The sequence below is a fragment of the Apostichopus japonicus genome, chromosome 11 (genome assembly GCF_037975245.1).
Source record: "Apostichopus japonicus isolate 1M-3 chromosome 11, ASM3797524v1, whole genome shotgun sequence".
In the NCBI taxonomy this organism is placed as follows: domain Eukaryota; kingdom Metazoa; phylum Echinodermata; class Holothuroidea; order Aspidochirotida; family Stichopodidae; genus Apostichopus; species Apostichopus japonicus.
In genome coordinates, this window is record NC_092571.1 from 3,031,340 (window position 1) to 3,046,344 (window position 15,005).

General features: G+C 35.6%; 1 protein-coding gene across 2 annotated transcripts in view; it reads right to left on the reverse strand.

The window, feature by feature from the left end:
* LOC139975648 (high affinity cGMP-specific 3',5'-cyclic phosphodiesterase 9A-like) overlaps positions 1-15,005 on the reverse strand; it is a 134,952-nt gene that overhangs the window by 54,916 nt on the left and 65,031 nt on the right. The window contains exon 3 of one of the 2 annotated variants that reach the window (XM_071983734.1): positions 14,768-14,807. In XM_071983734.1, the coding sequence (XP_071839835.1) occupies positions 14,768-14,807 (40 nt within the window). Of the gene's footprint in view, positions 1-14,767; positions 14,817-15,005 lie in introns of both variants that reach the window. The other variant, XM_071983733.1, reaches the window with a different exon arrangement.

Here is a 15,005-nt window from a genome sequence, read left to right on the forward strand (position 1 = left end):
TGTTGTAAATCACTGTATGAAGGGACAGTTGACAAACCCAGACTTAATCCACTTTAGAGATTGAAAGATTGAAACGGATAAATTATCTGTTTCCAATGATTAAATACTTACTTTGTCTGCATTCAATTCATAGACTAACAATAAATTTATACAACTATCAGTACTTCAGGAATGAGCCTGGGGTAAAAAAAAAATCACAGAATTTTGCAAAAATTGCGGTATAGGCTCCAGTTTGCGTACAGTAGCTACAGTATAGTGTGTTAGGGATAATAGTTTTTGTCTCCGAGGTAGAAAAGAAATCACGGATATTCCGCGAATTCACAGAAAAAGCTCATGCCTGGTACTTTAAGGATGAGGGTTGGCTGCATGGACTTACAGAGTTTATGTAGTGAGTAAGTCCCCAGTGTAGTGAGTAATGTGTGTGTGTAGTGAGTAAGTGTATCGAGTTTGTGTAGTGAGTAAGTCCCCAAACTAACCCAGCCCATTATCTCTTCCATCCATACATACTGTACCACTGTGAAACTAGGTATAAACGAGTAATGAGTAGTACTCACGAGTAACTCAAAGCCACTGTTTTTGCCAAATAGAAGATTAGAACTCTGCCTTATTATAGATTTTTGGAAGAAATTTGCACCAAAGTGAAGTTTATTCTACAGTGCAGTGTCAACTTGACCACTGCATTTTGAGTCAGAGTTAAATTATTAACAGCAGGGAAGGGCTGAACCAGAAAATTTGAGTGACTGGACCTTAAAAACATTTAGCAATAATGTAGGATTCAACGTATACAGTATACAGCAGCATATACCACTTTAATCAAAGGCCATCCAAACCCATCTTCTATTAAAGTGATTAAAACTGTTAACAGCAAAAATACCTAGAATCTCATCAGTTTTAACAAGGATTTGAGTTGTATCGAAATAAATTGCTATTAATGTTGTTATCTTATTGATTGAGCCGTTCGTTTGTTCGTTCGAGGGAAATGATTTCACGATATAATGGAAATGCCCCTGGGGTGTCTTCAGGTAGTTAATAGGGTTAAAATCCCCTGTACCAAAAACTAACAAGTTGCAAAGCTACAGTAGGCCTGCAGAGAAGAGGCAAGTTAGGGTGATTACATGAGCACTTAGAGGAACAGAATCCTGTACGATCAAAATGATGGATTTCAGCAAATAAAAATTATGGCTACAATTATGAAAACAAAAATGTCCAGTTTGGTATTGGATAGAAAGAAAATCAATCTCCATCGAATAAAGAGATGAACCATGAGATATGTGAGTGTGTGAAGACAATAACTTATCAGCCAAGTGGAATGAAAGGGGAAAGAGGAAGGGTAAATGAGGGGTTGGAGGAAGGGAAAGAATGGGGTTAGGGTGAGGGGGGGAGAAAAGATGGAGGGGGACAATGATTTTCAATGGAGACCAAAAAAAGATCTTCTCAAGAAAATGATACACAGATGTTAACACAAGTGTAGGAGCATGGATACTGAAACATTCCATACCTCCCTCACCCCACCCACACCTCCCTCACCCCACACCTCCCACAAACTCTCACTCCAAACCTCCCTCACCCCTCTCACCCAACACCTCCTTTACCCCACACCTCCCTCACCCCACAACCCACACCTCCCTAACCCCCGTACACCTCCCTCACACCACACCTACCATACCCCACACCTCCCTCACCCCACACCTTTCTCACCCAACACCTCCCGCTCGCCACACCTTCATCCCATATTTCACCATCATAGCTATTAGCTAAAGCACGAAATGATTTGCATAGGTTTGACCATTCCATCCCCCTCAACATCTCACCCCCTCCTCACCTCCCTCTCATATTTTACTGTTTCGGCTAATACACTCAATGATTTGCAAATTCTAAGGTTTGACCACTCTTCTGTGTATGTGTCAAAGTGACTCAAGATTATGACATATGAGAGAGGGAGGAGGGGAGGGTGGAGGGAGGAGGGGGAGGGTGGAGGAGTCAGGACAAGGCATGGAAACGATGGGTTATATAGGAGAGGAGCAATAGGGATTTACTTAAGAGGAACAGGTTTGATTTGAAACATATAGGAAAGGGCTTAAAGCAGCTAAGATACTATTCAAAGGAGACAAAAATTGCAGTCTTGATCATGTATAGAACAACATTCTGTTGACAGACAAATTAATTTCATTTGGCCCATGCAATTGTAGAATTCAGTCACAATCTCTATATAGTTAACACTGACGATGCGAATTAAAGCAACTTCTGCAGAGTTTCTTATATGAATACTACCCTGTGGCCAGAGCTAATATTAGTTAGTTTATATACATGCCACCCATAGGGCCTGGTAGAGGACATAGGGCCCGTCCTTATCACCGTTTGTGTGGATCTGCTGACAACGTTTTCATCGTAAATGTTTCTAATTTGGCTACTCTAAACCCACAAAGTTTAACAAGCAAGGGGGAAAAAAATCTACAATCGATTCATCCACCAAAGATGAACCAACTTGGAAATACAGAGAAGTACATTATCAAAAGAAAACAAGCAATTCCTTTTTGTTAAGGTTATAAATGTGTAAGACTAACAATCACTATCGTCTCTCTCTCCTCAGTTAATAGTTCCTGACCTATTTATTGCATCTTTCTCACAAATCTGACGGTATTTTTACATGTTCCATTACACAATCCTCTTACATTCTTTAGAAATAAGAACAATTACAAAAAAAAAAGCACCTTTACATCGTTGAATTTTCACATTTTTGAACATATTTTCAACTGCAATGTATCACCTCAAATTATGGCTGAACTTAAATTTGTAGGGAACTATCATAAAAACAGGATGTTTAACAATGAAAAATTTAATATGCAAGCTTCCATGATATTCAGCCATACTCTCTAATATATCACTACACAATAACTATATTCTATAGTCTGTATTAGTAAACAATCAAATTCAGCAATACTCCTTAATATTTCACTACACATAAGAGTATTGCTGAATTTGATTGCTTATTGATACAGACTATAGAATTTATATTGTTATTGCAATAACAATATAAATTCTATAGTCTGTATCAATAAGCAATTAAATTCAGCAATACTCTCTAATAACTCACTACACAATAACAATATAAATTCTATATTTTCTATTAATAAACAATAAAATTCAGAAATACTCTCTAATGCCTCACTACACAATAACAATTATAGTCTGTATTAATAAACAATCAAATTCAGCAGTACTCTCTAATGCCTCACTACACAGTAACAATATAAATTCTATAGTCTGTATTAATAAGCAAATTCAGCAATACTCTCTAATGCCTCTCTACACAATAACCATTTAAATTCTAGTCTGTTATTAATAAGCAATCAAAATTCAGCAGTACTCTCTAATGCCTCACTACACAATAACAATATAAATTCTATAGTCTGCATTAATAAACAATCAAATTTAGCAATACTCTCTACTGCCTCTCTGCACAATAACAATATAAATTTTAGTCTGTAATAATAAGCAATCAAATATAGAAATACTCTCACTGCCTCACTACACAATAACAATGTAATTTCTAGTCTGTATTAATAAGGGATCAATCCAGAGAGAGCGTATCGACAATCACCGATGATAAAAGTGCACTTCAAGTGCAGAGACATGTATGTATAGAATCATGCAAGAGTTTCATAATGTATGTATACTTGTTTCATGGGAGTTAATTTCTACAATCACAATCATCCGTGGAATTTTGAGTGAGCTACAAGGACGCAAGTTCTATGACACGAGAAGTGGCCGGGCAGGAAGGCAGGTCCCACTTCCCCCCTCAAGTGCTGCACCGCATGAGTTTTGACAACAACGATATAATCATTTCTATCTCGGGCTGTGTAATTCAATAGATTCTTATCTCGCATGCTTTCTTTCGCCACTCAACCCAGATGCAGCATTTTGAGGAGCAGTGACCTAAATTGATTGCTGATAACATCCCCGCTGCAAACATGATCAATATAACTCTGCTACATCGTCCTTAGTCTTACTACTACTACAGACAGTTGGGGGGGTGCGGGGTGCGGGGTGGGGGGTGGAAGGGGCTTCAAATCTCTGATGCTGCTGCACATTATAGCAACAAAGCTCACACACAGTATATCCTCAGCTGTGGACATTGGACTCAAAGGTGTTACAAACAACAATTCTGAATGAGTTGCGGAATGACTTAAAGCAGCATCCTGTGAATAGATTGGTACATTTTTTGTGATTATAAAAATAGCTCTTTATTTGAATATTATCTGAATAACTATTGTCGGGTTTCATTTTTAAATCTTCAAGAGAGAAACTTAATTTAAATTTGCTAAAATTCTTTGATAAGTTACAAATTATAGAGACTTTTGTTTGTATTAAAGGATATGTCACATGAAAAAGAAAAAAAATTATAATAAAAAAGAAAGTGAAGAAATAATCTTTCGTTTGTATATAAAACACAAGCAATTTCTTTATGAGGAAAACAATATCGCAGTGAAAAAATTAAACCAACAGTTGAATGGAATCATTCACTCATTTCCTTTAACTTTAGGAAGTGTAGCTGGTAATAAATATTTAAATATGAACAACAAAAAACAGGATGAAAAATAAGTAAAGGGATTATTACATATCTTCCGTGCTCTGAATGATTGCTACCTCCGTGTAACTTGATTTTATTGGGAAATCATACGAGGGACGTGTCTTATGTGAGAGCGTTGTGGTCAAGGGGTTAAGACAGTGATCTTAATTGTGATCTAAGATTTGCAGGTTTGAGTCCTGGCCAGATCATTACGTTGTGTCCTTGGGCAAGGCACTTTATCGCTATTGCCTCTCTTCACCCAGGTGTATAAGTGGGGACCAGTGAGATAAAATGCCAGCTGGGCGCTGTTTAGCTGCTGCCATGTGGAGGGATTTTCGCTATGTTTGACAGGTTATCGTTGACCAGGGTAATATTGTTATGCGCCTTGAGACAGTTATGGGTGGGTAAGTCTGTGCTTTATAAATGTAAATATTACTATTATTATTATTGTTATTAATATGGGATTGCAATTACATCCAGAATAATTACACCCTGTCGTTTCTGTATACCTTTGTTTACTATCTAAGTGGTGACCAAGAGGTATTTTAATCTGCTTATAACTGCTAATTTCTATGATTTAAACAATTGATATAAAAGAGAAGATGAAAGGTCAATTGTTACTAGTTCGATTAAATATTTATAAAATCCAGATTTATTATTAAATTTGTTATTGTTGTTATTATTGTTATTGCTATGATCCTTATTCTTATTATTTTAAATCCTGATGGAAGATTGATGCCACATGGGGCCAAAAATACTATTTGCAAGATTTAAAGGTCAAAATGCAAGCCAATTTTATTATTTAAAAAAAATGTAAAAAATATAAAAATCCAAAAGCATTACTCTATATATAAGAAAAATATGATACACAGATATAGTCAGTTGGATCATGCAACCTAATTGGAATTAATATCCATTACTGCATAATATTCCCTCAACGTACCTTCCACGGAAGGATTTCCAGCTTGTGGGCGGAAAGTCAAATTTGATATCAAATATGAAAAATCCCATATATGGTACAAATCAACATAATTGTTGACGACAGCAACAAGTTAAAAGACAAATGGATGAAACGTTAACGAGCGCTTTTAAAAATGTAAGCAATCGCCCGAGGTAATCATTTTAATCGGATCCTGTACAAAATAATCCAGAGTTTAATCATGTATTCAAATGACATTTTCTGAATGGGGAATCAATGTCCTTGAAGGATGGTTTCGGAATACTTTAACAGGATACACGCAGTGGGTATATATAAACTTCTTCACTATGTATTCTTCATGAAATATTCTGCATTTTGCAGCTTAATTTGTTCAATTTTATATATTAAACATTTTGCCCTTAAAGCAGGATTCTGCATCTGGTCAACAACAATTTTACCATGCACCGGCACAACGAGTGAGGAATTTTGTTCAAAACGAGATACATCCTACGGTTCCTACCTGACTTTTTTCACCAAATGAATGTTAATGATATATATGTATGTATATATAGTCACTACCCATTTTAATTTCATTTCTGTCAATTTCATTCACAGGTTAATAAGTATGCTTACAAAGGCACCATGCACACACATTTTGATTTTTGTTTTCATTTTTCCTAGATATAGAAATCTTTTCTTTCATAAGGCAGAACTTCACATTTGACCTTCACCACTATGTGTTACATTTCATTTTAAAATTATGTGATATGCGATATTTGTGTACAGACTGTATCTTCTTGTGGAATAAACATACCTTCAATAAAGATGACATGAAAATTACTCAATATGACTGGATTCATCTTGAACATTTTTGTTGCAATTAAGTACTTTTTTCACAGATAGTACTAATCACATAGAACTTCCTAGAACTTCCCTGGGCTGTATTGATTGTGTGTTGGGGAGGGGTGGGGGAGGGGTGGGGGGTATAATGTTGTTTTGGAGACTGTGTAGTAAATTGATCACAATGGAAGATGACGAAAACGGGTGTTGGCCCTGGCTAGGGGTGCGACCCCAGGACAGATCTGGACTAAACTATGTCCATTAACAATTTAAAGTGTTTTAAGCTGACAAATTGTAACACGAACAAAAGTCATATTTTGTGCTTATCTTCCGTATATGATGCAATAACAGTTTTTTGGGGGGTTGGTTCCATATTAAACTCCAAGGAACTATGATAAAAAAAATTGAGTAGTTGACCAATTAAAACCAACTTATCAAAATATTTGAGCACCTTTTTCACGACGTTACAAAATATGAAACAAAATGTTTCACTATAATTAACCGCTCTGCAGAGTTTGTTACAATTTTTTTATTTTCATTTTTTTTCTTCTGAATTTCAAGAAGAAAAGGTAATCTGACCGAGTTAAACTTTCAGATGATGAATTTAGTATTCTTGTCGTTCCTTTTATACAATCGTGGATATGCAAACCCACGCAAGCTGCCATCAACGTCATTCACTGTCTTTACAGTTTACTTTACACAGGTTCGTTACCTACCCCGAGTCTTTTATTACCAAAAATAGGAGACGGAAAACTGTGTGTTTGCCGACGAAACAAAACATACGGCACACGTTTGTTCCCCTGTCAAGATTTCTGCATTTCAGATGCACTTGAAACGTGATCAAATTTCCGTATCGACGGGGGGGTTTGCCGTATAGCGAGAGGGATGGCTACAAGACATCCATCCTATGATATCGGTAAAAACAGTTTACCAGCAGTTCTGGACAAGCGATTGGGACTTTTTATGACAACTTTTAGGCTGACTGTCTTCTACAAGGCAGGCATCGTTCACACAGACAGCTGTGGGGGTTTACACAGGAAACTATCCATCAATTAAATTCTTTAACCTTTCTTGTCACATCTAGGAACATATTTGGTTGCACTTAAAATTTCAACAGAGAGCGCGAGAGAGAGAGAGAGATACGTTGGGCTTTAACGCTATGGCAGCAGGAACTTCTATTCCGTCTTGTGATTTTTAGAAATTAAGGATCAGTGGGGCTTCAGAGCTTCATTAAAAAATATGAGGAGGTAGCATTTTCCACAAATATTTTTTTTTTTTTTTTACAAATACAGCTAGTGTTTTTTTTTGACACTCCAATCGACAGAGCCGAGACATTAATTATTAACTGGTTACGTTGGCAAATTAGTGAATACATAAACACAACTCGTAGACTATTACGTTACAAATGATTACGTTGCATCTTTGTATTACCGGACACCTGGACGGTTCTTGTTTTATTTTGTGAACCATTCATTGGCATGGTTTGGTAATATATGCAGGGTGAGGTTGCCGTGAGCATCGGAGGAGAGTCGAGATGGATTTGGTTAAGTTAATGGACGGAGGATAACTTGTATAAAAAATATCACTGTACCTGTGCCTGGATGTTATAGATATAATAGAAAACGACCGCTGATTTACAACACTCTGGTCTATTTTTAAGCCGGTTATTGGACACTCACGCCCACATCCGTGTCGGCGTGACCATTGCAAAATTTGCCGAGCTTATTAACTCCAGTGAGCATGTATTGGTTTTACATTCAGAATTTGAATGCATATGTAACTGAATTTTAGTAGACAATTAATTAAGGTGCAAATAATGAACAAATCCTCTTTCCAAAAACAAAAACAAAACTGGATGAGAGAAACCACCTCTTAGAACAGAAAGCAATTAAGCATGCTTTGAAAATGAGTATTAACTGCATCTGTAGTTTTATTTATTTGAAAGCTTTTGAGGATCTGAAGTAACTTACACAGTATACCATTTAATATTATACAACACCTACAGGTAATTGTATTCTGGTCATATGATTGGTCAATTGCTCGTTGATTGCATGCAAAATCCGCTCTATTCCACTCTATGAAATAGAACCATGGGTTATACTTTTTTGGTAGCACTTTTTTCAATGGATAAGAGAGCAGAGAAACCTGTCTGTTCAAAAAAATATGTTGCATGAGTGCATTTTACCCATCTTAATATAATATGTTGTATAAAACAAATAATGGTTTCCATTCGTGCAATAGTGCAAATATTTTCATTCCTTGAAAGATGTAATTTGTTCCATTCAACTCGGCTGCGCCTCGTTGAATGGAACATTCCATCTTTCAGCTCATGAAATATTTGCACTTATTGCACTCATAACCATTCATTATTTGTATACTATATATTTTCATATTTATGGTATATCTGCCACAATTCTTTTGGCTAATAAATATATACTACAAAATTCTACTATTACTTTCAGAAGCAAACACTTCTTATATTGCACTCATGCCATGTAATATGTAGAGAGCAGCATAAGCAAATTTTTGACAATCTAATTCAGCATTAATTTAATTATAAGTACAATATCACACAAAAAATATTGGCAGCCTCTTAAGAAATAGTCAGAATGATTCTAGTATATATCTCAACAAATACAGTGTAAAATGGTCGAGACAAAGTGGAAGGTGAGTTGCACGAAAGCCAAGTACCTCAAAAGATAGCCGGTGGAGAATTTTGGTTCTCCTGTCACTTAAATGGAGATAAGTATATTTAGAGACTTGTTGAATAAGAGTCACTCAAGAGGGTGCTATGGGGGGAGGGGGAGGGGGAGGGGGAGGGGGAGAGGAGGGAGGGAAGGAGGCAGAGTGGAATTTAAAGCAAGGACTTTTGAACTGCGCTTCAACTTCTAGCAATATTTCATACTGTGCATTCATGTTTAATATTCATGATATAACATTATAACTATATATCGCTGCTATCAAATAGCTTGTTTGAATACAGAACTTAACAAACTAGTTTCAATCTCGGATGTTTCATACATCATGCATATTCATGATTTACCTTTTGCAGCTAGTTAAACAGCTTGATTGAATATACTGTACCTTGAAACTGCCTTGAATGTTTCATTATAATGCATATTGCAGATATTCAATAGCTAAATATGGTCGACTAAACTTTGAAAGTTTTGCTGTCAGTGATGTTACATACATTACTGCATATTTTATGATTTATCTTTTGCAATGCTATTAAATTGCTTCATTAAATGCAAATGATTAAATATTCATGATTAAGCTACCGCAGCTATGAAATATCTATAATATTTATGGCACTTACGAACTACCTTCAGTGATATTTCATACATTCATGTTTATTTGAGATATATCTTTTGCGACTATCAATTAGCTTGATCGAATACACTTTACGAACTGCCTTCAATCTCCACTGAACGTTTCATGCATTCATGATTATTCATGACTTAACTACTGCAGATATTAATATTTATAAGATAGCTTGCTTCAAGCATTTATGGAACAGTCTCTTTACTGATGTTAATTGACTTGTTTATTGTAATACACATATGATTTAACTATTGCATTCTTTATCATTTTGTGACCAGAAATTTTACCAAATCTTCAGATTATTCCTGGAAAAAAAGATTTTGATTAAACTAACACACTGTAGATCTTGTTACTTTTAAAGTTAAAATAAATTGCAGAATGCATCTTAATAATTAAAGTTCCATTTCTAAATATGCTCTGTCGACAAGTGACTTTCTTATAGAAATACTAATATATCACGCATCATGCATACATATGCAGCCAATCTTTGACATATTTTTCAAAAATTCTGATTTTTTCGCCCTGCATGGATTGCAACTTGCCTAGATATACAGTATACATAGTCATGCCTTTTTTAGAAGAATTGCGTATGCACAGAATAACTGTCAAAAATATTATGATCCCCCCCCCCCCTCGCCACCAAAATAATAAGCAAATGACATGAGCCCTTCAAAAATAATGATCCTTTTGTGTCCTAGCTCTGTCATCTGTAAACCTCAGATCAGAGTAAATTTAGGGAATCTGGCATTAATACATATTTACAGTAATCACAATCACCAAACTTCAAACTGGACAAAGACTACCGTGGATGCACTCTGGTGTGAATAATCACAAATAGCTTTCAGCAGAATTACTTTCTATTAATATTCATTTTTTCAATATGGTGGAAGCAATGACCAGTGTCTGGTTAAATATATGTTGATATAAATATCTCCAGCAAGTGTGAATAATGGACCCATAAAAGCAGGATTGGTCGTTTAATGACAAACAGATACCAATGACACAGCAGTTTTTTTTTTCTTTTTATGCTTTAGTTCTAATATGTAACAATACATTGGGACACAGACCGAATCATCATTTCTAGCTTAAATATGACAGGGACCTTTTGTGAAGTCAATCAAAGTTACTCCCAAACACAGTTGAGAAGTATCTCGTTCCATTTGGGAAGCTATGGTATCCTAATCTAAAGAGTCTTGGCCTGCATGCCAGCCGCCATTTTGTAAAATCTGTGATGTCATAGTAGCAACTGGGATCTAAAACCTATTAATTGGTTGATTGACTTTTCTCACATTTTCAAAGGTAGAATGTTAACAGTGTTGACATTGCAAACAATGTCAGATCATATCATTAAAAGGCGAAATATTTTAGATTCAACATTTTGCAAAATCCATCTCTGTTACAGGCAATAAACAAACAAATAAAAATAAAAATAAAAAAATACATCAAGAGAGAGATATATATATATATATATATATATATATATACACAATTGCAGCACAAGTGGCTTGATGATGTCATTTTTAGACTTGTCCAAGTAGTTTCCAGACTTCTGTATGTGTGAACAAACATTAACTCCATGATATCTTCTCTAAATGGATGAAGTCTTTTCTATATACTATAGCTCTTTGGGGAAGTTTTTCATGACAGTTATATCTCTATCGCATAGACCCAAGGCGATGTCTTTCTCATGAGCAAAATCGAGCAATACTTCGCTCATATTTCTTTGAATTTGTGGGTGGCTCAACACTGACTGACAACTGTATAGAATCCATATTGCAAAAATTTCAGTCATAACATGAACCAAACCTGTCTTCTAATCTTGATAAAGTTATAATGAATAATATGTCATCATAATTGTCTGTACCATACATATATATCTATGGTTACAGTATACACTGTTAGTACATTGCACCATACATGTATCGATCAATTCATTGGAATTGTACACGATCGGTTTCTCATTGTGATTCTTGAACACTTGCATGAACCAACCTGCTTCCAGAGCTGCTTGTAAAGTAGGGCACGTTCCCGTCCATCAAAATGCGTACTATTCACAACGCCACCCCCTCGGTATAGATACACAAGGTGAGTCCGCCCGACTGGCAATACTAATTGTCTCGTCCCCCAGTTGTCAAGACTGGTTACTTTGTAAATGTCACGCAATCTTGTTCCACTTAATTTACAAAGATGGATGAATTAGCTCAATTTATATGGAAACGCTCGAATCGACAGTGCGTCAAACTTTTAATAACATACTTGGAGAGACCATCTTTGACATTTATAACTCTTTTCATTTGTTTTGTTGCCAAATGGCGATTCGTACCGATGGGTTTGATTCAAGGATGTGCCTGAACGGCTTGCTCGATGAGCCTCTCCCTCTCCGTTACAACTGGTTACACTTTTATTAGAATGTACAAATAACTGCAAACGATAGATCGGTGTGGTATTGGCAACACGAAGGTTACGGACACAGACGAAACCAAACGAATCGGTTTTAAACTTTGTATAAGTGTCAGATTGTAGGTAAGAGTATCAACCATTAAAGCAAACTATACAGGTCTTGATGGAGGGGGAGGATAGGGTAGGGGAGGGGGTCCTAAAGGAGACACACCTTTGCAGGAAATGGAAACTGAATTTTTCAAGAGAATTAAGCGAACCCAACCGTGATCATTACACTGTTTGGTAGAGATTGCTTAAATGATGTCCAACCACTTTCAAACTGCAAAGAATAATTTTACCATAATTGAGCGATACGTAGGCCTACTATCTATGTTAGATTGGAGACTTGGGCAAGTCTAAAACTAACACACAGAGCCATGCATTCAATAATTACTGGAGGCTTTAATATTTCCCTTTATTTATTGGTTTTGTAAATATTCTGTTTTATTATTATTTTAATTATTACTGAAATGATGACGTTTCTGAGATTTAAAGTGGCAACGGCACTGATAGATCAATAACAATAAACTACATATATGACAAGAAACCAAATAAAATTTTTGTTCAAGGTAAAATAAAAAAAATGCCACTCTAATATCTCTGCCCTGCCTGGTATAACTTCACTGGCAAGATATCTCGCAAACGGAACTAGATTGTTTGTAGCTTTTTTGTGGAGTCGATCATCGCATGCATATCTATCACACAAACTTAAAATAAATATCTCTGCCCTGCCTGGTATAACTTCACTGGCAAGATATCTCGCAAACGGAACAGTATTGTTCTTAGCTGTTTCGTGGAGTTGACTGTCGTATGCATATGTATCTATCACACAAACTTAAAGGATGATGGTTGCATTGGGAATTAGCTTCCTTTAAATCTAATAATATATATCCACATATGAGGATTACTGTAATCACCATTGCATGATCAAGGATGCGATATATATAGCCAAATTAGGGGTTGAGTAGGGGGGGGGGGACAACCAAACTTAAATTGGTTACCAGTTGTCTGATATGGACAATCAATCTTATAAATGCAGTGAATACAAAAAACACTGAGTTATATTTTGTATGTACTTCATGTGAGCAACATTTCTGGTCCAGGAATTTTGCCAACATTGGAAGGAATGCAGACTTTGTTATATAATTGACGAATATAATAATAATAATATGCAACTTAGATAGCGCAATATGCAAAGGCTTCAAAGCGCTTTACAAAACAAAATACATAAAATCAAAGTCGTAAAACATAAATACAAAACCAATACACCTAACAAAGATAAAATTACACAATGTAAAGTAAAGGAAATGTTAAAAATACAGTGTAAAACTACATTAAATATGTGAAAACCTACTAAAATAACTATATATAACTATTTCACAATATACAGAATCAATAATAGAAAATGTCCTTTTGGGGAAAACTGCTAAGAGGGTGTCTAGTTTTGTCTGTCTAGACCAATTGGAATCTTGCTTTTGTAGGATAACTGCTGTTTTTCATGTGGCACAGTTTCAGACTTACCATTTTAAAATCTAAAATCCTATTTTTGAGCAACTTTCTAAGTTACATTAAATTAATTTACTTGAAAATTAACTTGACTCAAAATGAGATTGCAACTAAGACGTCGACCTTCATAGAGTTTTTCACCAAAGAAGTCAAAGTTAAAAACACCGCAAAACTAACTGCTCTGTGTATAGTTTACAAACGACGATACTTACATGTCTCCATTCTACATATGCACTCAAATCAACTTACATTAAATACAAAATTTTTTAACACTTTAGTACTGTGCCCCCCTCCAACCAAACCATCCCCCTCACTGCCTTCCAGTATACACTTCAGGGTCAATACCCATTCCCTTTTCCAAATCTGCAATTCTCAAAGATTACGACTACAATTAATTATTGATTCCATCCAGCTCTCGACATTTGGTCAATGGCAGACTGTTTTAACATTTCCCTTAACTTCTGAGGTCTTCAATCGCACGTAACCTTGCAAACTGAAAAACTTCAATCGTGTTTCACTTATTGTTCATCGTTTGAACTGAAACGATGACTAGTGTACAGTATCGAAAAAATTACCAATGTTATCGACTCCAAAATGCTATTACTGTTACTTGTCATTTAGCCTTTGAAGAAGATCCTGCTAGGATCGAAACGTCAGGCCAACTTACTTTTACACATTTTCCTACACAGGCTCTCTAGTGGATAAGCAGTTTGCTAACAATTTTATTTTATTTTGATATACATGTAACTAATTGAAATTAGCATTCTGGGAGATGGGACATGTGTGTTCTAGCTGCCTTCCACCTCAGACATGTTCTGCAACAATACACACAGCAGTAAAAGGCTTACAACTTTTGACAGCAAATAAAAGTGCAGGGTATACTTTCTGTATATAAGTTATAAGCTTTCAAAATTGTTTCACTGAATTCCCCCTCACCCCCCCCCCCAAAACAAATATTGAAATTATTAAGACTCTGGCTACAAAACCTGCCTCACACCTTTGCATTTGTGCATGCTGTAACCATTGTGACCAACTTGCAATGCTATGTAATTACCAGATAATTTATTGCATGTATCATATTATTCATCTATCACTCTTTAGGCTTAACAAACAAATAAAATTATATATTAAAAAATTAATAAAATAAATAAAATAAAATATTGTTCACTTACCTAGATTCTACAGTCTTGATATCAAAGCCTAATTCTTCAGCTAATTTACCTGCAAAAAATAAGTAAAAAGTTCTTTCATTTTTAAAATAACAGTCTGTTTGTCATAGCCAAACTTACCGGGGTTTTGGATATTAATGAATAACAGCTTCCCTATCTTACCACAACATCAGCAACTCTCTTATGATATACCAGTTGAATTCCAGGCAAATAGCAAGAGTGCTGACAGTGTGAAGGGACA